The 25,257-nt window shown below is 39.3% G+C and overlaps 1 protein-coding gene across 42 annotated transcripts in view; it reads left to right on the forward strand.

Moving 5' to 3' along the window:
- The window catches only part of LOC129722556 (protein muscleblind), a 745,426-nt gene that overhangs the window by 522,608 nt on the left and 197,561 nt on the right, over positions 1-25,257 (forward strand). For 2 of the 42 annotated variants that reach the window (XM_055676095.1, XM_055676101.1), the window contains exon 2: positions 20,582-21,162. The exons of 38 other annotated variants lie outside the window; for them this stretch is intronic. In XM_055676095.1, coding sequence (XP_055532070.1) covers positions 21,145-21,162 — 18 coding nt within the window. In that variant the 5' untranslated portion in view covers positions 20,582-21,144. Of the gene's footprint in view, positions 1-20,581; positions 21,163-25,257 lie in introns of those variants that run through there. 2 more of the 42 variants (XM_055676096.1, XM_055676108.1) reach the window with 2 other exon arrangements.

Below are 25,257 nucleotides of genomic sequence, written 5' to 3' on the forward strand. Positions count from 1 at the left end.
GAACAAAATCACTCACTACACTAAGAATACTTGATTCTTTGAAATGTTCACTTCGAATTTCCAAAAACAAGCTTGAATTCGCAAAAATATATGAGATGAATTTCTACAATTCCTAAATTTCAACTGTATGTAATTCTATCTGTTTTCACTGCGTTGAAGAAAATCAAAAGTTGCCAAATCATTTTCTGTTAATACGAAAAAATCATACTGAAAATATTAAATTATTCCAACATAATTTACATAAATCGACAGCACTGCAGTGGTTATCTAGGTTACCAGTTTAGCACGTAAACAACTACAGCGGATATCTAGGTAACCTACTACGACGGGCTGCGGCTACGTTCATTCATGATAATGTGATTCATTCATGATTAACAGTGTTATGAATATAGAGGCGTCATGAGATGAATAATTGAGCAGTAGTTCAAGTTTTGAGATGGACATGGAAGCGTTGTGAAAAATGGTTTGTTTAAAAAATTCAGGGTTATTCTTGCTAAGTTTACTAAATATACAATGCTGAACGATTCCATAAGAGCACGTAAGCGTGTTTTGGTTCATTTGTTCAATGATTTCGTGAAAATATGGTGTTTAATCCGTCAATTCTTCGTGAATATCGACTTAATGATATGGATAATGGAGCAGTTCCACTATTAAAATTAACTTATAAACATAACAATATTTAACTTAAAATCGTAAAACACAAATGTTAACATCAAATAAAACTCGATTAGATTGCCAGCTAGAAAAAAAATAACAGATGAAGCCTAGCTCAAGCGCAGAGATAATAAAAATACCACAACTTCAATCCACGGAGCTTCCATCTTGTCTAATCATAATTACCTCAATCAAAGAATAATAAATCCGAACCAACTAGCGTCTAAAAGCGAAAATAACAACAACAACAAAACTAAATTCCCTGCAATTTAGCCAACAACAGCAACAAACGGCAAAGCGCATCCGGCACACATCGATAACAATAAAAACATATTTTGACCCTTTTTTTCTTCTTCCCTTCGACCGCCCATCCCTTTCGGTCCGATGCTTATCAGATGAAAGCAATTTTCTCACCCCTTGTGATCACCGGATTTGGGGCTTTCTTTTTTTTTCTCGATTCGTTTTTTTTTCGCCCATTTTCATTCGACCAAAATTCACTCCCTTTTACGGAACGGATGCCACACCACCGTGAAGGAAAAATCGGACAGCAGAGCGCGTGGTTGTTCGGTATGTTTTCCGATTCTGCGATTCCTTTATGAGATTACGAACGGTTCGCTGCGCTTGACCGAGCATAATCATCACCGGCGTCATCATCATCATCATCATAATCATTATCGTCATCGGCATCGACGCTCTACCGCTTCTCGAGTAGGGAGTCGGCCGGCAGGATTTTTGTTGCCCTGGGCAGCATAAACATCGCACAATCAGTCCGGATCGTATTAAATCCTGATGTGAAAGGAGAGAAAGCGGCAAAGGCGAGAGTCAGCCCCAGCAGCAGGTCAAAAGACGTGGGCCCACAAAAGAGCGTACGAATCCATGTGCGGTCGGGCAGCGTACAGTCGAAATTTGCAACATGTTTTGTCCGTTTTTTCCGGCTTCGAAAAGCATTCTTTTCGATCTCTCAATTCGGGGTTTTATAGAGATCTCCCAATCGAAATGGTCGAATGGGTAGAGGGCAACCGTTTCAATATTTTTTTTCCGCTAGCACGACCAGAACAAAAAGCAGGGACTTTCCTGTCCAGTAACGATTGCGCTATCCTGCAGTAGCCTCTGTGGCACACGTACTATCGTTTTGCGAAGCCCTTTGTTTCCTCAAGTGACCTTTGAAGCCGAGCTCGGACACACGGACTGGGCTACCGTTTTTGCAACCTTTTATTCTATCCGTGCACGATAAAGCAAACGATGCTTGCGCTTGATTTCATTTTATTTGATACGTTCGAGGTAATCACGAATAAGTTCTTCGGTGAGTTCGACAGACTGTATCCAAATGTCTAACCGAAACAGTTATTGTAATCCTAGAGGCTTCCACATATCACACAAAACCATCCCTGTGTGCTCCGATTTAGAGAATCAAGCTACTGTCCTACCAATCACCACGGGATGGTGTTTGCAAACATCGAAAATTTGACACTGAAGAACCTTTGAATCAAGCAATGTCAATAGGCGGAACGAGGCGTGAAACAGAATATTTTAAAACAAAAAAAAAGAGGTTGTTTGCATACACGATCTCCCATCCGCCAGCGCCAACCTAAATATCGAATCCAGGCTCCGGCAAGTAAATAGCGAGTACTTTACATATTTTATCTCTTAAGTAATCTTTGACTTTCTTTCCACATTCAACTGTCACGACAGCAGCTGGGCTGCGAGTGTTGTGTGAGTTCTATAAAGGTTTTCACTCTGTTTACTCTTCTTCACTTCCGTTTTTTTTTTCTGTACATTCTTCTTCAGTACAAGTTGAAGTTGAAATGTTACCCGGTTGAAACGTATTTAAATGATCGCAAAACAATACTTCGTACCCCGCACCGGCGGTGGCGGTGTCGTCTTTTGTTGAAGCCTTTCCCCCTTACCGCGGCGTTGTACGCCGAATGTTGAGAGAAGTAAACAATTGCGAAAGCGGATTTTTCTCGCTGAGACTCCTGTGCGAATGTTTGCATTACCTCGGGAAAGGATATTGGAATGATTTCCTCCACCAGAGGGCTGAGGGTGTCGTATCTACCCTCGTAAGTAGGCTACCAAAGTCAGATAGGAGGGCGATGAATGGTGGAACCAAAACAACAGGACAAGTAACTGTGAGTGCACTTGAGAGGCTAAAAACATTTCGAGAGGTTTCCTGCGGGCTCTGATATGTAGATTCATCTCTCCCGCTCTCTTACGGTGTAGACTGAAGAGGGCAGGATCGGGGGGGGGGGGGGTGCGGTGCTCAAGTTTGTAAATGCAACCGGCTGTGTCAAAGCACGCAGCAGGAATTATGTCGACAATGCAGGAGGCTGCCACGACACGAGGCGAGTCTCTGTGACTTGATATTGTCACTTGCATTTTTGTTTTTGTATTATCCATTCATTCCTGTGGTCGTTCGCTGGGTCCAGTGTGAGCCGGGGGGGGGGGGGAGGCGGATCAGAGCGGAAGGACGTCCTCTGACACTGACGACCAGAATCAACCAGTCGTCGTCATCGTCCTCGACGACGGGTATTTTTGCGATACTTGAGAGTGGTTATTGTTACGGAACTTTTGTTCCACAACTGCTGCATGACAATAACCTCGCGGTTTGTACGATATATACATTTGTTGGATCAACTTTTGTGTCCTATGAAGAGGGCGAAGGTGGACGGGAAAATGCTGCCAACGGGATGCTTTGTTAACTAGGATAAATGCGGATTCAATGGTATTCGAATTAAAATTGAGTGTTTTGTTTGAACAGACAAAGTATTTAACTTTTTGATAACATCGATTATTCTTATTTGACAATCTTTGTGGTATGCCAGTCAAAATTTAAACGTACCTTAGTAGGAAATCCATTAAATCACGGCAAAATTTTATTATCAGATTGACTGCTTCTGTAACTAACAAGGCGCCTCCTTCAATTCCAATATTAAGGAGGCTGCGTATATTCAGTGTCTTGAAACAGTCTTCAGAAACTAATAACAACCAAGATCGTTTAAAAATGATTTTCTATAATTTTACAATGTAGGAAATCGAAACATACAGGATCGTATTAGATTTTTTCATCAAACACACTGTGAAATTTTAGTTGGAAAGTTTTCGGTGCAATTTTAATATACTAGAAAAAGTGCTCGTAGTGAAATCTTCGGAGCAATAATTATCACTATTGGACACATCGAGAATGTATGCAAATCAACTGAAATTTTAACTGTATTTAAATGCGAATTTGAAATATGGCAAGTTGTTTGAAATTTGACAGTTGTTTGCACTTTTCGATATCTCAGTTTGCTTTTTTGTTTTCTCTTGCAATGTTTAATTTTGACGTAGAATTGCGTCTTTCGGCAACATTTTGAAAAAAGATGCAAATTGAAATACCGGAAACGCCGGGATCGTCATGAGAATTGTACAACTTCAAGTGCTTTTAGCTCAGTCAATTTTGAACGGATTTCTTTGATTTTTACAGCTATCGATTGGAAAGTTAGCTGTTTGTCCACCAAAATGCGAAAAATTGTGGTTTTACAATGCCATTATTTAAAAATGTAGAGCCTTAGATTGAACACAGATGTCGATCAATTAGAACTAAAAACAAGGGCGCAATTCCACAAAAAAGGGCAACCAATTTTTTCGACCATTTTTGATTTAGCTGAAACTTTGCATAGATGTTTCTATGGGCCATTTTGTGCTATATATTTGATTTTTTGGAACACGACTCAGTTTTGAGAAGCTATTTAACAATGCTGTTTTGGGAAAGTATTGATGATAACAAATATTTTTAGGGCCAAAACGGTTTGTTTGATCGGGACAACGTGTTCGGCAAAGTTGTAGATAACAATTTTGTCTTTCCGAAAAAAATATACACACATTTTTTTGCGAAGAAAAGTAAAAATAAAAATTAAAAACTATTCATCTAAAAAAGCCAATTTTTTAAAAAACTATTTTTTTTATAGAACCTATGAAAGATAACTTAAACAATGAAACCTGATCAACCATCTGATCATGGAGAAATCAAGAAAAAAAATGACAATATTTTGAAACAAAAAAAAATTTTTTCGAGGGGTATATTTTTTTGGAAGGACAAATTTGTTATCTACAATTTTTCCGAAGACACTATGTCAATCAAACAAACCGTTTTGGCTGTAGAAATATGTTTAATTTCCAATAGAGCACTCGACTTCCGGTTTCCGGAAAACAGCTTAAAGCTACCAAATACAGCCTAATGTGGGTATCCCCGGAAACGAGATTTCACTCAGTGATCGGGAATCTACTCCAAGATAGTGACTTCCGTTTTATTTTTTCAACATTATATGCCTAAATATGTAACTCCTCAAAATTTTTAATTTCCCAGTTTTTCTTTTTGGTTTCCTAATTTTTCAGCATTCGTATTATTTTTGTTTTTTTTTTCACAGTTTACCGTTTTTAGAATTTTTGTTTTCTCTATAAAATCATCTTTCTTTATTGCTTTATTTACAATTATCAAAATTCAATTTACCGAATTTGCTGATGTCTAAGCTTCTCAGTACTCAATGTTTTGTGACTTAAGCTTTTCATTGACTTTTATATTTTACGTTTCCTCATTTCTTCAAATGATTGCTCATTGTTGAGGTTATCTTAAACGAAGGATTTTTCCGCTCTGATAATTTTTTTTTCAATTTTTTTCTCAAACCTTAACCCTCTAGTGCCCAAGTTTATTTTCAGACGGACTTCGGAAAAATCATTATGAAACTTTCTAAACATATTCTGAGTATTGATTGAGGCTTTTGAGAGGTTTCACTGAAAACCGTCTAAAGGCAGCACTGGGCACCAGAGGGTTAAGATTGAGATGGATGGAGTTTTTCTATTTGCCTTAATTTTTTAAACTTGTACAGGTCGGACTCGATTATCCGGAGTTTTGTAAAACATTTCGCTACGGATAATCGAGCCATTTTTTTATTTAAATTTTCAATGTCTCTCATCTAGAACAATGAGTTTTCTATCAAAATAAATTGTATACAATGCATGTGCCAACGAAAAAAATTAAAAATTGTCTTTAGACTATTTGTCGGCGTTTGTTACACATATATACGTAATAATAAATTATATTATATTGATTACCTCGAAGGTGTAAACACGAAATAAAACAACACTCATGTTTTTTTTTCTTTTTCTTGAGTGACCTATAACGACCTAGACGCTCGATATGGACTACTTTGCGGATTTCAAGAGTATCCGGAACAGAACCGGGACAGACCTGCTTGTGGCTCTAAGTACTGCAATGATCATGGCCATTATATTACAGGAATCTGCTCCTGCCATAAATCCGAAACCGGGTTATCAATAGGGGTTGTCCTCATTGGCAACAAAAAACCATAATACCTTGCGTTGGAGGTTATTGGGTAAGAATTGGTTGAAGGAACGACGAGAAAGCTGCCAAAAACGAACTGCCTAAGCGGAACGGGGCTTGTACCACTACAATTGTGAACAACCCCGAACCTCCCAATGACCCGGAAGACAAAAGTACGTAATAGGAATACAGAAAAAAATACTCCGGATAATCGAACCATTTTCTCCGGATAATCGAACCCCGGTTAATCAAGCCCCCGGATAATCGAGTCTCCGGATAATCGAGTCCGACCTGTATTTTCAATTTTGATTTCCTGTTTTCGGTTTTTTTTTTCATTTGGTTGGTTTTATTTGGTTAAGCTGATTTTTGTTTCAGTTTTATCAGGTTTTTTCTGTTCCTTATTTTCCTTATATTAAAATTCCAAGTTTTTCCATTTTTCAAAGTTTGCAAAATTTACATTTTAATGAAATTTGTATTTCTCATATTTCTGAACGTTCTTTTACTTCTGTTTTCAGGATTCTTAGTTTGTTTCGTAAGTTTATCCAACTTTTGAATTTCTTGTGTTTTTGTTTACTTCTGTCTATTTTTCACTTAATCAATAATTTTGTTATTTTAATTTGTTTGTTCTTATTTTTTTTTTCAAATAAAAGATATAAGTTGCGGAAATAAGTTAGGCGACATCCATAAATTACGTAACGCAAAAGCCCAATTTTTGGACCCCCATATGTAACGAAACGTAACGCCAACACCTACCCCCTACCCCTCCCTCATAAAAATTCCGTAACGCTGTACACTGGGTATTTTTTACGCGGTTTATTTTTATTCGTTTTATTAAGCGCGATTTTTTTACATTCATACGGATTATTTTTATGTGATTTGTGAGCCTATTTGTACGCGGTATCAAATAAGTTCAGTATAAGTACACCTAATCTCACTCCCAAAAAGCGGTTCAATCAACCGCGTAAAAAAAGACCCCAGTGTAGAAGAATTTTCCTGGTAAAAATGCTCGTTTTAGGAAAGTCTTTCCAGAGTTATCGTGTTACGTAACGCTGATCTCACCTCCCCCTCCCCTATGTAACAAATCGTAACGCTCGACAATACCCCCTCTCCCACTATGAGTTTTTAGATTATTGTGACATTTTGTGACTATGGGGAGGGGGGGGGGGGGGTTTAGTTAAATTTCAACTAAAAAAAAGACACATAGCCATATCACAGAGTTCAACTCAAAACTATGATTATTGCATCATTGCCAAATTTTGCGTGACATCATTATTGGATGGTCCCTTAACGAATCAAGCTATTTTTCGATGTCTTTATATGAGCAGAACTGCTGATCTCCCAAACCTTGTCTCATCGAACGGAACCAACAATATTCAGGCGGCACAATATCTAGCAGTGAGCTATGATTTCCCATTTGAACGTTTCTATGAGAGATGTAACGTCTTTGGCAGTATGAAGCAAAGCGTTGTCATGCAGTAGTATCACATTTTCTTGCATTGCTCATGCTGTGGCTGTTTTCGCGCAATGATCTGATTATTCGCGTCAGGACTACAAGTCCATTCTGTTCCCCAGCGATGGTTTTGTTTGATTTTAATAGCTCATAATAAATAACACCGATCTGGTCGAACTGACAACCGCATGTATTTATTTTCTCTGAGTTGCTGTTATGAATCCATTTTCCATCACCCGGCACGATGCGATGAAGAAACCCCTTCATGTTTTGTTCACGGACAAAAAAAAGATGTTCAAAATTTTTCAACTCTCGATGCACTCCAGTTGTCGTTTTTTTTTTGGAATGAAATGCGAAATGTAATACCTTCCGCAAATAACGATGAACGACAAAATCTGACATTTTCATACAACCGAAAGTATATAATGCAACAATAAAGTCACTAACTTGTCGAAGTGGTGTGTTTATCATGTCTCTCAGTTTGGTTTATCATAATTTAAATATGTTAAAATCGTCCTACACTTACTACTGGTGCACTGTTTCAGTTTTTTTTCTAAATTTTCTGAATTTTTGTCTTTGCTTCAGCTGGTTTTCTGAGCTTTTCTAATGTTATGAATGTGCTGTTTTTTAAGTATTGTTATTTTATTACTATTATTTTAATAATTGTACAATAAATAAAACACCGTTTAATGATTAGGAACTGTTAAGGTATAGATCAATGTTCTATTTGAAATTCAATTTGTAATAATTGTGCATGTAGTTTTTTGAAGTAAAAACGGATTTCTCTCCTCGAGAATAAGTTAAAATTAAACAATTTGTGCACTGGCTGTCATGCTTGTCTTTTCTCCTCAGTAAACCTCTAGAGTGCAGGAGAACACCTCGCACTGCGGAGACAACTGCCGTCACACTAAAGAGCAAATCAATACGCTCATGCTAGAAGAGAGCGACAAACGATTTTTATCTGTTGAGCTACCTGAACGCACTGCGGTGAAATCTGAAATCTCTCTATTGCGAGACAATGAACTATGGTGTACTTTCTCACACGTGTGGACATCACGCACAATAATTACACTGCAGAGCTATTTGCGGTGCGTTACACAGTTGGTTTCTTGAGCATGGCAGAAGAGGAAAAGAGATTGGGAGGAAAAAAATAGACTGCGTTGCTCGTGCCGCTCGTGCCGGTCGAATTCACTCTGGTGGAATTCGTTCGTAGCTACACGAGGACTACATTTTTGCCCGGTAGGTTTTTTTTCACCTTCCGGACTACTCGCCAGTGGACACTGTTGTGCACAGCGTTGCCAACCCTCCAGTTTTTCCTGGACATCTCCAGTTTTTTTGAAGATCGCCAGCGAAACAGCTGAAGGTTAAATATTTCCAGTTTTTGAAAATTGTTCCAGTTTTATCCAGTTTTCTGTTCATCACCACATTTTTTTAACTCATTCCCATTACATGTCTGGTCTTTTCAGTATTTTGTGTATTCATGCCCCTCGGTTGAAAAATTTTAATCGAAATCCAATTATAAGTACGCCAGTGACTATCAACTCCATCAGCAAAAAATGTTCTTTCAGCCTTTTTGGTTACATGCAATAATACGGTGCAGCATTTTTGAATCTAAAATCAAATGAAAGCTTCAAATTTATATATCCAGTTTTCTCTAGTTTTTTATTTTGAATTTCTCCAGCTTTTCATGAAAAAAGGTTGGCATCGCTGGTTGTGCACTTCTGCGTTTTCTCTGTAGAGTGATTCACCCCTCTTGTTTCTATCAGATGTGGGGTGAGCTGGAAGTGTGTTTGTCTAGTTGAGACACTTTGGAGTGAGAAAGAAGCAGTGCGGTGAAAGCAGCTAGCTGGCATCCCGCCATGTTTCGAGGACTAACATCTCAGCGTGTGTGTAAACGAGATAGCATATCACCGCAACTTTTCATACGCCTAACATAGCATCTGTCAATGGGGCCCGCAAATTGCGGATCCGCAGTGATGTTAGCTCCTAACGGAGCAAAGCAAATAAAACAGAGATGCCAGCTAGCTGGGTGAAAGCATTTGCTGCACGCAGGCACATACTGGAAGGGAAGTGCGCGGTGAATTTTTTCTCCTCTCCTTTCACATACTGAGGAGAATGACAAGCATGCTGGCTGTAGTGAAATATTGCACACCTGAGATTGAAATATTTCACTCAACTGTTTTGAGTAATAAAAAAACTACGATTGAATATGACACTCATCACGCAGTGTTTAAGAGAAGACTGCACTGTTATCATTCAGTTCGAAACTTTCTGCGAGCTTAAAATTACTGATCGCACTTGAATAGTCTAGTCTATCATTATTCGGGTAAATAGGATGTAAATGAAGCATACCTGTGATGATGAAATAATTGGCAAACAACCGTAAATCTTGAGTAATACTATTACGTTCATTAGCGGTGCCTGCAGCGTACATCTTGCGTTTATGATGTGCGCTAATAAAGTATCACTTCAACTCCGTTTATGGGAGCATATAATCAGATGCAAGTTCGTGGATTTATACTTATTTCACTGCCATTACCGGAAGCACACAGTGAAAAAAATTTACATCACTTTTAATGCACATAAATGGAGCATTGTAAACCATGTAATATTCCGTGTGGTATTATATTCACATGCAAAGTAAATGAATATATTGTGAATTTGCATGCATATTTATATTCGAAGCTTTAAGTTTATATCAATTAACATACAAATTTACATGGCTTAAAACGATTCTGTATTGTGCATTATTAACGGTGTGAAATTGTATATATTATTCACTTTATGTGCTAGAAATCGTTATGTGCTTTCATTTGTATAAGTTGTAGATTTCATTTTTTGGTACTGTGCAGTTCATATCGCTGCATCATCATCACATAAAACTGAAGATGATTGTCTTATCAAACGGATAAAATCAGTGATAAACTGAGCTTTTCCGAGTGTGTTTGTGTGTTGCTAAACAATGTAATATAAAACCTAACTATACGTACAGAGGAATTAACGGGTATTAAATTTCCGACCTCTCGTTACCGGAACCGGATTGCACGATCCACACTCGTCCGGTTCTTCAGGTGCTAAAGTGATATGTCACAGGATGATAAAAGTTCCAACAGCACCAAGGTACCAATCTGCCTGTGTGAAGTATTAGAACGTAGGAATATGTCTCTTACATCCTCGCCTTACTTCGTGATTGCCATAAGAAACATCTTCGTTAGAATGGTTTACGTGAAACTATCGCATGATTACCGGTGGTAACGGGCACATGCTAGCTTCTAACATCCTTTCCCACATATTTATCTTTGCCGAGCTATGGAAGCTGTCGTCGGTGCTGCACAGATCTAATTAAACAACAAGAGAACACACAGTATTATGAAATAAAATTTATGAGCACATTTAATGCACATTATTTGCTTCCCTCGCCACTCGTAGAGTCCTTGCACAAGCGACATGCCTCGATAGCAGAAATTGCCGTTTCGGCTTGCCATCGGTCGTTTTTTTTTATTCATAATGCTGCCTTCTATTTATGTGCTACGTGCAAAAGTTGCACTTGAGCGAACGAAAATTGCATTTCACATTCATCACCAGAGCTAGCATTCTTCGCACTGCTCTGGTTATCAAGTATTCTAAAACCTCCTACGAAGTGGTCTGAAAACGTTTCCCACAGGGATGAAAGATAACCCATCACACAGGAGAAAAAAAAAACGGGTGAGTTTGAGACAGGTAAGGCTCGAGCTTCAACCGCGAAAAATAGTGGTGTATGTTGATTAAACCTCGGAGATTAAGTATGCTCCTGGAAGTGCCTACTCGGGTGAAAAAATAACCCTCCGAGTAGCCTGTGATAACAAATTGCTGCCGCGCTCGACTGTTGTCAGACAAACTTTGGGAAAAAACTAGGCGGTGGTGTGCGATTTTTGATACGCACCCTGGATCACAACCCAGAAAAAAACCGTCGCTTTCGGTGCGTGAAGGTGGTTGGCAGAAAGGAAAAGTAACAAGCGAGGAACCGTAAAATTTATAACTCTGTTGTCACGTGTTTTCGTTCTTCGGTTGCTTCTTTAGGAGCAATAAAGAAGCGCACGAATATTTTTTTTTTATCCTAAACTGCTCGGAAGCTGGCTCTGGAAAAGATATTCTATTTGCTGATTTGTGATCATAACTTAACACAGGAGTGTTTGCGTAGCAAACAACCGGCAGATAAGTGAGAACCCCTTCGAACGAACGTTCGACTGGAACAATATTTACTGAGAGGTAGTCTTGAGAAGTTCTAACGAAAAGAAATTAAAATATGTGATGCTTTGCGGGGTACTTGGGACAGGTTTCCCCTGATATAACATATACCTGCCTGTAATTTTTCGCTTACAGAACCGGTGTAGACAAACAAAGTGATAAAAATTACAACTTCTTAACCGCACCTCTGTAGCAGCGCAAAAATGTTTATCGTCAGCCAAACCACGTAAATCGCGTTACGCAGAGAACATCGCAACTGACGTCAGCTGCCGTAATAAAGATAGTAAAATATTTAATCTCCCTCCTCTCGGCTCCAGATAGAAAGAAAACCGTTTCGGACGGAAGCCCAAAAGTAAGCCTGCGCGGGAGGTGTCCTTGATTAAAAATTCAGCGGAAAAATATATGCCGTAAACCATCCTCTCCATCCAAAACGATCGTTGGGTTGGCCAGCAAGATTTCACGCAAATTGGATGCAAATTAAGAACCGAGTGAGTAAAAAGTGGTGCCGACGCGTAAAACAGGAAGTGCAATCACGGTTAAATAATTTTTAAAGAAGGGTCATGGCAGCGTTCTATTTTTGGATGGAAAAGTACAGGGGCTGTGTTTGAGATACGACCGCATGATTGATTGACGTTGAGCAATTGAGAATACATTATACATTATCAGTCTTTTTTATCCATTTTCTTAAACAGTAATCCTGCTAATCGTGGCTCAAACATAATCGGATTGCTCAGATTCATGGTATCATATAAATAATGCCCAGTATGTGGTTAAACGACGATACATTAAATAAGCACCGGCAAGTACTCTTCAAAGCACTTCAATTCTCATCGCTTTATCATACTGATCAAGAACACCCAGTTTTCTCCGTCCGGACATGAAACACTGCTACATACGTATTTGCCACCCATTTTTAAACCATTTCCGCACGACGTTGACTGAGTTAGTACCTGCACCCCTTTTTCTATCTGTCCATCAACTGCCGCCCCGCGTTCCAACTGGATATCCACGTCGTGAGTGAGTGTATGTGTGTAGATTAATCATCCTCTTCATAATCCTCATTATCACTGTCACACTGCTCTGCTCGCTATCAGACAGAAATGAAATGCGCCTGCCAACGCTTCCGCTACTCTACACCACCTGCCGTTTTATACAAAACACCGTTTGTCACCCCGTTCCGTCATCGTCGTCATCATCACCATCATCTTGGTTCAAACGAGAGTGGTCGACGCTGATGCTGGCTTTCGAGTGAGATAAAGAAGCCCAACCCGGCGGAATGGTGAAAAATGTTGTACGTTCAAGTGTGGTAATAACTTACTGTGCCACCAAAGGATTCCTTTTTTCCCGCCTTACATCTTCCGTATCACACCAAGCTCAAATTGATGACAGGTGATTTGGAAGCACAGGTGGACGCAAAGTGGATTTGATTTGACGAGTGGCTTTTAGCTATGATACACAAAATTGCTCGTTGGAGATTGGGATTGGTACTCATGTCTTTTTCCAATTGTATACAACACTTTCGTTGAATGTGATGGAATTGCAGTCGACATTCAACGTAATTGAGTCTGTTGACAAAGCTGACGTTGAACGAACAATTTTGTTTGTGTAAATTACGTTCTCGTTTTCGCTTGCTTCAATGCTAGTCGACATCCAATTATCTCGTTGAGCAAAATCTACTCATTAGCTAACTTCACAAACCACTAACTTCAGAATGGTGAAACTTTCTCCGGTTGTTTTCGTCCGATTCCAGCATCGCAAGGTAATTTCAATCTAGCAACCTTCCATTATCACGACATATCGTCGAACCACCCTCGTACGCGAAAGTATCCTCTGACGAAATGGCAATTTCAAAATTAGAACATACTTTTCATCACCCCCTAACTCTAGCGAGAGCATTTACCGATTGCTTGCATTGAATTTCCAACCCGCTGCCGACAGATTCGTGTTCGTTGCATTCCGTCGCATCCGTGGGAACGTTTCCCTCCTGCCCGCCCCCAATAAGCCGATTGTGCAAATAGACTACTAGCCTAGCACATTGACACTTACTGTAAACTTCAACACTAACCATTTAGTTGTGTACATCTATCCAGAATCTCGACAATCCTGCTGCTTACTGCTTGCACCGCGACCTACCATCGCATACGGCGACGCATGTTAGACGACGAAATCGATGGGGTGCCTAAATGGATATCGATTGATTATTCAAATACTGGTTCGCATACACGCGCTAGAGCTTCCGAATTCGATGCTCTAGTGCTCCAAATAAACACAACACACAGTTCGCAACTAGCAGCCATCATGCATCAAAAGCTCACAGTCCGACCGGAAGCACACGCGGATGTGATCGTTCAAACACGAGAGTAGAGGTACACTGGTGGTAAAAAAGATGCCATCGGTCAGCACGTTCCAGTTCTCACTATCGTTAATTTCCCTACCATGATGATTCAGTCTTTCTCATTGACCCCGCGTAGTTAAAGTAATATTTACACTTGCAGTTTCTATTTTTTTGAATCAAACTAATTGGCCTGTAGTTCAAAATCTGATTACTGAAAATCTACGATTACAATCTTTTTACATGATCAACACAAACCCGCTTTGAACCTCGCTGTCGTTCGGTATCCTATTTGACGAACATGGGAAATTTATAGGCTTAAAACATACGCCCATAACACTTAGCCATGCGAACGCGTGAGCGCGCGCTAGGACTCCCGGTCGTGTTTAAAGGGCAACATGGGATCTGCCAAGCTTTACCTTGCCGCCGCCCGTTCGGCTTGGCTTCATTTGCATCAACCATAGAGTGGCTAAGGATGGGTTGAATAGCTCTAGTCTCGACACTAGTCGCTAGCGGCAGCAATTGGAAAAATTCACCACCATCGATAGTGTTGCGCATGTTGGCACATCATGGATCAGGGTTGATTCCTTGGAGGACGTTAAAATTCAGTGCACAGTATTGGGCTCCGGGACTGTGGGATTTATTATGAGTGGAAGTTAATTTGAACGAGCTAAAAATCTAAATTAACAAATCGAAAAGCTTTAATGAGTGTTTAACTGAAAAGTTCTATGTTTATTTATTTGCTCATTGAACCTATTGTCTTTTTGAGTTTATTTTTTTTTTTTTCATTTCAATCGGAAGATCTTTATCTTCAAATAATCACTACAATGCTCGTCCAGTGAAATAAATCTACATTCTGAAAACACGTTTTTATTTATTTCTTTAGATTGAAATTTGAATTTCCGATATGGCCTTCGCCTTGCAATTTGCAACTTAAAGTTTTTATAATTCTTTTATTGTAGAAATATTTACTTTCTCATTTGTGAAAATACTGTCCATCGCTGTTTTCCCAATCTACTGATCGAAAGAGGTCGTAATCGGATGAAGCGAGTTCAGAAGAATACGATGAATGAAGTAGACCATCTCAGTTCAGCGTTTCCAGACACGTCTCGACAACATTAGCAACATGTAATCGAGCGTTGTCGTGTAACAGAATCACTTTTCTTGTATTGTGGCCATTTTTCCTGTAACGCTTGACTCATACGCAACAGTTATCGTTGCTTCGAATTGCTTCCCCAGCTCTAGACTTTGTAATCACCATTTTTGCGCCTTGAAACTTTTTCCAACAAGTGTTTTCACGTATCCAGTTTCAACAATCAATCGACGTGCCTCGGCTGCAGATTTTTCCGAATTAAAAGCGAAAACCTGTAACTACCGGGATAGATAGATCAAACTTGAAAACCCCTTATCAAGCCTCAGTACACTGTTTCCAAAGCTGCAAAAACGTGATCGAAATTATTTTGACCCAAAAAAATCGATTTTAGAACCATAATGCCTTCAGGAAAGTAAATCCATTAATTATTCTCCATTTTATAGGAGTTGAAATTTTGTGATTAATCCACTTAACAGTGAGAAGCAAATTTTACTTTTTTTCATTTTTGCATGAAAAAATTCACTTTGTTCGGCAAAGTTGTTGCACATTTTATAAGAAACAACTTTGTCAAAGGTACCATACTTCTATCTCCCTTTTTAAATGGACTGTTGTGGAGTTTTGTGGAGATTGCCACTCAAAATCAATTTTTTCAATATAACATTTAGTAGTGATTTTCTACAATTTTTCAATGTTCTACATTGTTGTTTGCTATCACAAAACAAACAATTTCATCGAAGAAATATTATTTTTATCTTTCATATATCATTGGTTATTGTTAATTTTTATTAAAACAATGCACTAAGTTACTAACAGATATCTTAAAAATCTGCAAATATCTGCAGACTAAACCATTTCTTTATTTAAGTATAAGTAAAACACCATTTATTCCAGACATAGGCATTTGTCTCTCGCTGTCTCCTGGGCAGATATTTGTAAATAATTAACTGAATTTTTTTAATAATAATCTTTAATAACTAAATAAACTTAAGAGATAAAAATAAACTTTCTTCGGTAAACTTGTGTGTTTTATTATATTTAACAACATTTTAGAACATTAAAAAAATTTAAAAAATCACTATAAAAAGTTATATTGAAAAAAAATATTTTAAAGGGCATTCTAGAGAAAACTTCACAATAGTTTAAATTAGCAGATACAAGTATAGTGTCTTCGACAAAGTTAAAAAATGTGCTAAAACTTTACTCAACAAAGTGGATTTTTACATGCAAAAATGAGAAAAATAAAACTCATTTCTTACTTTTAGGTAGATTAATCACAAAACTCTAACTTCAACAAAATGGAGAATAATTAATAGAACAACTTTACTGAAGACACTTTGACTCAAAAAAAAATTTTTTTTGAGCCAAGAGTAATAAGTGTAAATTGGCGCATTATTCTAGTAAAAACCGTCAACAACCAGAAATATATGTGAGACAAAAATAAACTTTCCTCGGAGATATTGTTTGTTTCGTTGTAGCAAACAATTTTATAGAACATTAAAAATTGTACAAAATCACTATAAAAAGTTAAATAGCAAAAAAAGATTTTTGGTAGTAATCTATAGAAAACTCCACAAAAGTCCATTTAAATAGATAGATAGAAGCATGATGTCTTCCACAAAGTTGTTTCTTTTAAAATTTGCTACAACTTTGCTAAAAAAAAGGATTTTTATATTCCAAAATGAGAAAAGCAAAATTCGTTTCTCACTGTTGAGTGGATTAATCATGGAATTGCAACTTCTATAACATGGAGAATAATTAATGGAACAACTTTACTGAAGATGTCACGGCTCTAAAGTCAATGTTTTTGGGTCACAATAATTTCGATCACGTTTTCGTACCTTTGGAAACAGTGTGCTCAGGGTCGACATAGTTAGGTTAGATTATTGCCAAGAAAACACGCGTGACCTTCTTTTAGAGAGCTTCTCCCTTTATTCTTCTCTATCATCACATTTCGTTCCCCTACTCGTACCTCTCACTTCGGTGTGTTTTCCAAACCTTTTTCTTGTCGGAACTGCAACACGAGGACGAGTTGTTCGCCGGATGGTCGTGGCTGAGCGAGATCGGCCGTTGTATCCTGCAGCAGTGATCTCGGGATGTAAATTGAAGATCCCAGACGACTGGTGACGGTAGATTCACAGCGAGTGGTGATGGCGACGTCGCGAAGGTGGCAAAGTTGGTAGTGTACGTTGGCGTTGGTTTCAGGGTAAAATTACGGGGTCCTGTTGCTTGTTTACTTAACGCCTGTTTCTCCTCGAACTTCTATGTGTCTTTCTGCGGCTTCTTAATGTCTTTGGTCTATTAAATCACTTTTTCTAGAAACTCTACTTTTGACTTTAAGGCGGTCGTCAAAACAACTTTACCTTTAAACTAAAAGAATTAGATCAAATCTATCGGTATCGTTTAAAATCTGTCCACGTGGTATGTGGATGTCCCCTAACAACATTTTAAACAAATTCGACACGACTAAATTTACCTTGAGAAATGTCACAAAAAGGACCGAAACGTCGGGTGATTCGACTAGACTGGCGTGTATTTCTTTTTATAGAAGACTGAGGAAGTCAAAAGAATAAATAAGATCTCTTTAAGCATTTGAATATCAAAATAGATAAATTAACCCTCTAGTGCCCAAGCTAATTTTTAGAAGGACTTTGGTGAAATCACTAACCAGCAAACGATTGGAAAAATATACACGCATCCGCCCAAATGCAAAAAATGTTGTTTGATTGTGCGAACTATTGTACTATCCAAAATTGTCAAGAAACGAGAATTACTGGTTTCCCTGAAAAGTTCGACAGAATAGTATATCTAGTTACCCAGGGCGTAGCAGATAGCGGCAGTAGCGGCAGCAGGTTGCATCAGTATCAGCTGGCTTTCTGAATATGCTTTCGGCTTAAACAAATCACTTTCCGGTTGGTCACATTTCGCCGGAGCACCGTGGTAGTAACAAACGGCTCAATTTACCGGTTAAGGGCTTCGGCTTTCTTCCCCACGATGAAACTTTGCTTTATTCTGGCAATATCACGTTCTGTGTTGGATCCAAGCAATCAAATTCTACTGCGGCAGTCTAATTTACTTTGTGTGAAAACAGCTTTTATAGTGTGTGTTGTCAGAGTGCCTTTTTCCCCCACTGTTGAGCACAAAAACTGCAATTAGCATATCAGATTCTGAACAGCAAACTGCTTTGTTAAAACGCCTCAAGAAAGGCGGATAATTCGACTTTACAAAAATAATTTGAAGTTGATTCAATCAATCAGCACGACCAAACGCACGCTCAGTTGCAATATGATGCAACACGTAACATCGAGCCAAAGAAATCGCTTGATGTTCCAAACCGCAACACGACACTGGTTATATAATTTCGTAAGTAAGAGCACCATCGATCGTTTGTTTACGCTGAATACAAAAATTAAATGCGAATTGTGAAATATTTCGTCTAAAGAAGATGAGAGAATGTGATGAAACATTGCAAAAAGGCGGAGCCTATTGATTAGCACCCTTCGGCTATAAAAGAGTGTTTCTGATAAAATAAGTAAATTCATTGGGCGGAAGGTGAACCAGACGGACAGTCCAACATTGTAACGTAACGGGTTGTGGCAGTAGCAGCAGCGGGTTACACCAGTATCAGCTGGTTTTCCGAATTTGCTTCCGGCTTAAACAAATCATCTACCCGGTTGGTCACATAACTCAACAACAGCGCGGTAGCAGCAGACGTTTCGATTAACCGGAAAAGGGCTTTGGCCTTATAGTAAGCTCCTCAAATACACATAATTCGCTGCTCTCTTCAAGCACGTGCGTCGATTTGCTCACCAGTGTGAAAGCAGTTGTATCCTTAGTGAGAGATATTCTCCTACACGCTAATAATTCTCTGGTGAGAAACGACAAACCTGATGCCCAGAGGCTGGAAATCAACTCTGGATTTAATCGTGAATGGTGACTTATTGTTTCTGAAAAACAGCCACAAGTAACTGAATATCATCAAATATGAGTATTTGCGGCATCCGAATGAAGCTCACAAACCGGAAGGCAACTCCAGATTTTTAAAATCGATTTCCGGTATCTGAAACAGTCTCGAACGACTTTGAGGCCGGATGTCGATCTGAGATGCCATTTTGACTTTCCATTTGATAATTTATATGTAAGTTTTAACGTTTTTGGCAGTATGAGACCAAGCGTTGTCATGCAATAGAATCACTTTTTCGCAGGCCCGGATTTGAGATGGAGGAGGAGGAGTGGGGGCAATTTTTTTGCCGCTGGAGTAGGTTGTCTCTATGCTTTAGATCATACGAAACCCATGTTTCTTACTTGTAAATCATTCCCAAAACATGCAATCGCTTGGAAGTGGTATGGAGGGTAACTCCTAATTCCGGAGCGAGCTGTTTCTGCGTTCGGGATCCATACCATCATTAAAGGATTACTCCTATTCAGTGTCATCGAAGGTGTTTGGCCTGTCTTCACACGGACAACCGTCAGTATTGAGATTACCATCATTAAAACAACTGTACCAATCACGCTCCCTTTGTTTATTTGAAGAAGCATTTCCGTAGACTTTTTTAACCTCGATGCGCTTCAGTCGAAATAAGAACAGTAACACTTTACGCAAATGACGATAATTTGGCACTAAATCAACAATTTTCACACAACTGAAACTTTCGTATTTTAATTATTACAATTGATTCCTTGGTTGTTGGACCAAGGGTTCCTGGAATTCAACAATTTCAAAGATTTTGAATTTGAAAATTTTGATTACTGGGTACGAATGACGATTAAATGATTCAAAATGACCAAATCTCACTTCAAGATTCAAGAATATTTCAATTCTTAGCTGATTTTATACATTTTAACGATGTTTAGATTGTTGAGTTCATTGTATCATCGATACTGCCACTCCGAAGATTGAAAACTTTTTTCCAACTATACCACACCACAACCTTCAACCCTTTGGACGAACTACGGAACCCAATCGGGAGCGCTCTTTCGGGTTAGATCAAACTGTTCGACGAGCTAACTGGCTGCTGCTCATGCCGCAGTGAAGAATGGGTTTTTGTTTTTATCAAACTTGCCGTGCATTTTTTATCTTCTTCAGGCTTCAGGCTTAGTGTCTGCTTCGTAGTAATGGTATGAAGCACCTTTTTTGCGAGTTGTTTGCTTGCAGGCTCTACTCACTGCAAAGCATGATACTGTAGTACCCACTACAAACAGTGGCTGATGATGGCTGTTTCGGTCCTACGGAACAGATCAATTATTATCGATTTGTAGCATGCAAGGTGTGGCAATGCAATGATGATCTGTTTCAAAGGTATTTCACATATCTTCATTGTTGTAAATTGTTCCTAATTTCCAAAATTGAATTAAATTTTGTCTGAACCAAACCTTCTCCCATCAAACCACGACTGCCACATTGGATTCCAGCGCACACTTCAAACCAAGTCCAATTATACTCAGACCTAATCCGACCGCAACAACAATCACCCAATCTAATTTGTTTTTTTTTTCTCCTACTTTCAGGTAAGCAACCCCGCTACTGATGAAACAAACTGCTCTGGCAGGAAATTAAATTAAACACACACCGGAACACGCCGCCAAGAAAAACGAAAAAGTCGGTTGGAAAAGTGAATTACCCAGATAAGGATAAGAAAGAAAGTTGAAGCGCATTTCTAGTTTTGGCTCCAGCGAGCTAAGCTCAACTAAAAGCTACAGTTTTTGTGGTGCCGGTGGAGAACCACTGACCAAACACCACCCAGTGCACGCCAGTAGCAGAGCAGCCCCGGAGATAAGCTGTTTTGCGCCGCGCTTCATTCGTGGCATTTTTTCACCCCTTTTCCCGCGGCTTGCGCAGTTCATGAGCGAAACTACCGGTACTGTGCCCGAGTTTCATGAAGTGAGATTGTTTCCAAGATTTAAGTGAAACTTGGAGAGTAGCACGGGGAAAAAGTGAACTAGTTGTTTCCACTTTTTTAGCCCTCCTCCCGTACACTATCACGTTGTATCTTGATCTGTACAGCTCTACAGGAAATATCTAGCGAGAGTATACAGGAGGAAGCGAAAAACAACAACCCCGAAGAAATAAAATGGACGAGAAAACTCTGGTAAGCCAATTATCTTAATACAAACCGGACGGGAAGGAATGAGTCAAGTCTTTTTTCTCTCTCTTTTTTTTTGTTTGAGTAATTCAGAGCTGCTGGCGTGCAGCAAGCCAGGCAACAACAGGAAGATTACAATAATTTTAATTTATATTGCATTAGATAAATGAATTGCGTGGGCGTATGTGGGGGGCTTCCCTCACTTAACTTAACAGTAATTAATTTTTGATTTTTTTTACTGAGATTTCCCTTATTATGTGATTAAAACAAAATCGTTACAGATTTTTGTTAGATATATCCATTCAAGTGACGAATAAAAGACCAAACAACAAATCCTTGTCGCAAACAACCAGGAATAAAATATGGCTTGTCTTTAGCCGTTTAGTTCTTTGTTCACAACCTAAGTGGCCACTTTTCTTCCAACACCAGCTAAAATCGTGATAAATTATTCCGGCTGGTTCAAACATTAGCAAACAATTACAAAAGTGATGCAAGCGCTCGGAAGCAAATCAAACATTGTTCGCTGTATTTGGCAAATTCCGACACCATAAAGTTTTCCTCTCTGTTGCCGCAAAAAAAATTTACCTCTTAACGCCCCTCCAAAGTGCGATCGTTCGTGTCTAATTTAACAATTTATTATTCTGACTGGCAGTCGAAATTAAAAATCGTTAAAGACAGCAGAAATCTTCTTGCCTAATTTCCTTCACGGTTTTATTGAATCAACTCGTTTCACCTCCTCGAGGAAGGCATTTCGTTCACCGAATTATGATACCATACCGACCGGTATCGCAAAAGTCCTCCCCCCCCCCAAACGAATTGTATTTTAAATTAATCCCCTGCTCTGGCTCAGTTTCACGCCTCCTAAAACTTCCCATGAAACCTTACACCAGCAACGCCGTGCCAATTCTCACCACTTCTGAATCTAAGTTGTGCTGTTGTTGTTGCCTTGCTGCTGGGCGTCCCAGTAAAATTATGTTCTGATTTTTGCGTCGGAAATTGACAAACCCCCTTCCGTTCCACTGTTCGTTTTTTGCCCTTACTGCCACCGGAAGGGGTTAATCAGTGCAATATTTGCCACGTCTAAGCCACTTTTTCCCAATTGGCTTGATTAAAAGCAAACGAAACACCAGTAATCTTCGGGCCAGAGAGAGCGTTACACGGTGTGGAGGTAAATGTTTTGCCAGATTGCCGCTTTTGAGAATGAAAAGTTGTTACACAAAAGATAACCGGAGGTGTTTTTCTGGTCTTGTCGATTCGGATTTATGTTCAGTTTGATTTAGGCGAGAAGTGGAAATGTTTAAGTTTATGTCGAGCCAGGGTTTTATTTATCCTTTGGAATACATTTTTGAGCTGAATAAATTTTTATAACGTTAAATTTTTAATATTAATTTTACCTTTAAATTGATCACAATGCTTCACATCTTTTAAAATTTACGAAGCAAACAACCCAAATCACCCAAACAGATTAAAATTTGGGCAGTTTTTGACTAACTCTAAGTTGGTGTTGGAGAACCAATCAAAATGTGTGGTAACAGAGATGGTCTCCATTATTAACTAAATTATTTAGCAAAGCAGGAACCAAAAAGGGCTTATTCCCAGCTACACGTATTTTAATTGCTATCCACAATGTTCTTATGTTCTGTCCCATTATATTTACAAAAAGGTCTCTTTTGAGCGAAGTATTATTTCTCTCTAAATGCGTGTGAGTGGCTTTAATTAAACCCTTAATCAGCACTTGTTAATATCTACTGCATATCTATTGCAATTTCATTTTTGAAGCTCGAAATGTTTTGCAAAACTTTTCAATTCACTCACCCAACGTTCTATCAGTGTTATTAAATTAAAAAATATTAACCGATCCACAAACAGAAAATCTGGATTCCTGTTTTTATCTTCCAAACGGCACAGCTGCCTTTCAAATTGCCATACAAGTTTCCCACGGGTAACTATCTAAAACCCGATTTTTCATCACTACCACAAACCTTCCCGGGTGCCAACACCGCCAGACTCCAAATCAGACCACAGAGCATTCGTCCAGCGTCGTTTTCCAGCAGTACAATTTTCCACCCGCGTACGCAAAGAAATGAAGATTTTAATATTTGAAAGGATTACGGCTATAATTTGAATATTAAAGCAGCGTGCACCTCCAGCGTTTACCAATGCGGAAACGAATTGTTGGGGCAGCGCAGCTCCGACCCCCGCCGACACAGCAAGACACCTTCTCTAGCATTGAAAAATATTAAAGAAATTTTGTATCTCTTCCAGATTACATAAATTTTTTATTTAGCTGCTCTTCCCGAAGCAATTCGCCGACGCTTTCTTTCCTTTGTGTGTGTGTATGCATCGTGATACTTTTGCTCTGAAAGTGCAGAAATGGCACCGATCTGTGTGCTGGTCGTTCTGACTTTTTTATTGTAGCTTTCTGTTGTGCGCGTTTTTCTTCCGCCTGCGAACGCTCGGCATCATGAAGGCAACATCAAATATTGCTGCCGTTTGGAACAACAAGCTCCTTGAACCCGAATTTTTCACCCTGGCTGACTGGCTGGCTGGCTGTGTTTCGCCTTAACCTCGTCGTTGATTTGCTTCCGCTTTTCCGTCGTTTTCCTCGCCCTGTTTGACGACGCCTTCCCCCACTCCTTCAGTCCCATTCTTGACGCCGTTCGTGTTAAGTCTTGTTTTCTGCCAGCAGTAAGTGTAGTGTTTGTTCGTACATATCACGCTTCGTTAGACTATTAAGGCTAATTCAATAATTCATATATGCGGGGCTAAGACAGGACGCGAGACGATGGAAAAGGGTACAGTACCCAGGTTTTTATTTCTGCTTCAACCGACCCAACCCAACGCCAGCAACAGTTTCGTGGTAGGAAGAGCGAGTGAATGCAACCGAGGTGTCGAAGGAGCCAGCACGAAGGAAGTTCGTTAGAAATTACATCAAGCGAAAATGTTACAGAAACGAAAAAAGTGGGTGCAGGGGGTTATAGAAGTTTGTACAGGAAAACAACCCCTAGGATCCGAAAAAAAAAGTTATTCTGCGGGCTCTTGCTACTGGAAAATATTGTGGTGCTTCCTAGTTTAGATATGGTTCAATATGTGAAAGGCTAATGGAAGTTGCTGATAGGTTTTTTTTTTCGTACTCCAACTTCGAAGCATTTTGTTCGCCCGGGTTTTTTTTTTCTTTTGAACTGTAATCAACGAAATTTGAACATTCCTAATATTTTCCAACAGAATGGCACCGAACAGACGCGAAGTTTTTAGCACTTTTTTTGAAGACTGTAATAAAGTGGGAAAACATAACGTCACTACATGTAACTTACATCCAGCACCGCATGCACTAGACGAACGTGAGAGGAAGAAACGACGATGTCACAGCGCAGCAGTAGCAGCGTCAACGACGGCGTTCTTGAATGTGGCAACAACAGCAGCGTGTACAAGATTGAATTAGCCATCATCATCAACATCATCTTCGTTACTAGTACTATTGGGAGGCAAACTTTTCTAATTATGAAACCATATCGGATGATGATGCTTTCCGCACTTCCAGACGCCGCTCCCGGTGCTATTGGCTGTCAACGAGTGCGCGGTGGAGAAGGGGCGGCGGCAAAAACACAGGAAAAACATTATTCCCAAGTGTCGCTCGGTATATTTGACAAAGAAACTTTAATAACTAAAGTATCGCCAAAAGCGGCACTGCCAAACGCGTTCCCTCGTGCCTTGGTTGGTTGGTTGCAAGCTAAACGAGAACCGCAAAGTCAATACCTACTGCAACAGCTAGCGAACACGAGCCCGAGCAGCAGATGGTGGTTGTGGAAGAGCTTGGGGGAAGATGAAATTAAATGGTTGTACAAACTGTCAAGCTTTATTAAATCGGTAACTTTTGTAGAACTGCAGTTATGAGCGATATGCCGCACTTCGACCCGAGCTCGAGATCAGTTTTTTGCACTTCCATTGTGAGGCGTTTGTTCAGTGGAAGTTGCAAGGAATCGTGCTATGTTTTAGAATCGATTTCGTTTCACGAGGAAGTGGAATTTATAACTTAAAGTCGCTTGGTTTGGTAGAAATATTCCACGATTCCATCATCCTGGTGGCTTGTTTTAGCATTTT

The sequence above is a fragment of the Wyeomyia smithii genome, chromosome 2 (assembly GCF_029784165.1).
Source record: "Wyeomyia smithii strain HCP4-BCI-WySm-NY-G18 chromosome 2, ASM2978416v1, whole genome shotgun sequence".
In the NCBI taxonomy this organism is placed as follows: Eukaryota; Metazoa; Arthropoda; class Insecta; order Diptera; family Culicidae; genus Wyeomyia; species Wyeomyia smithii.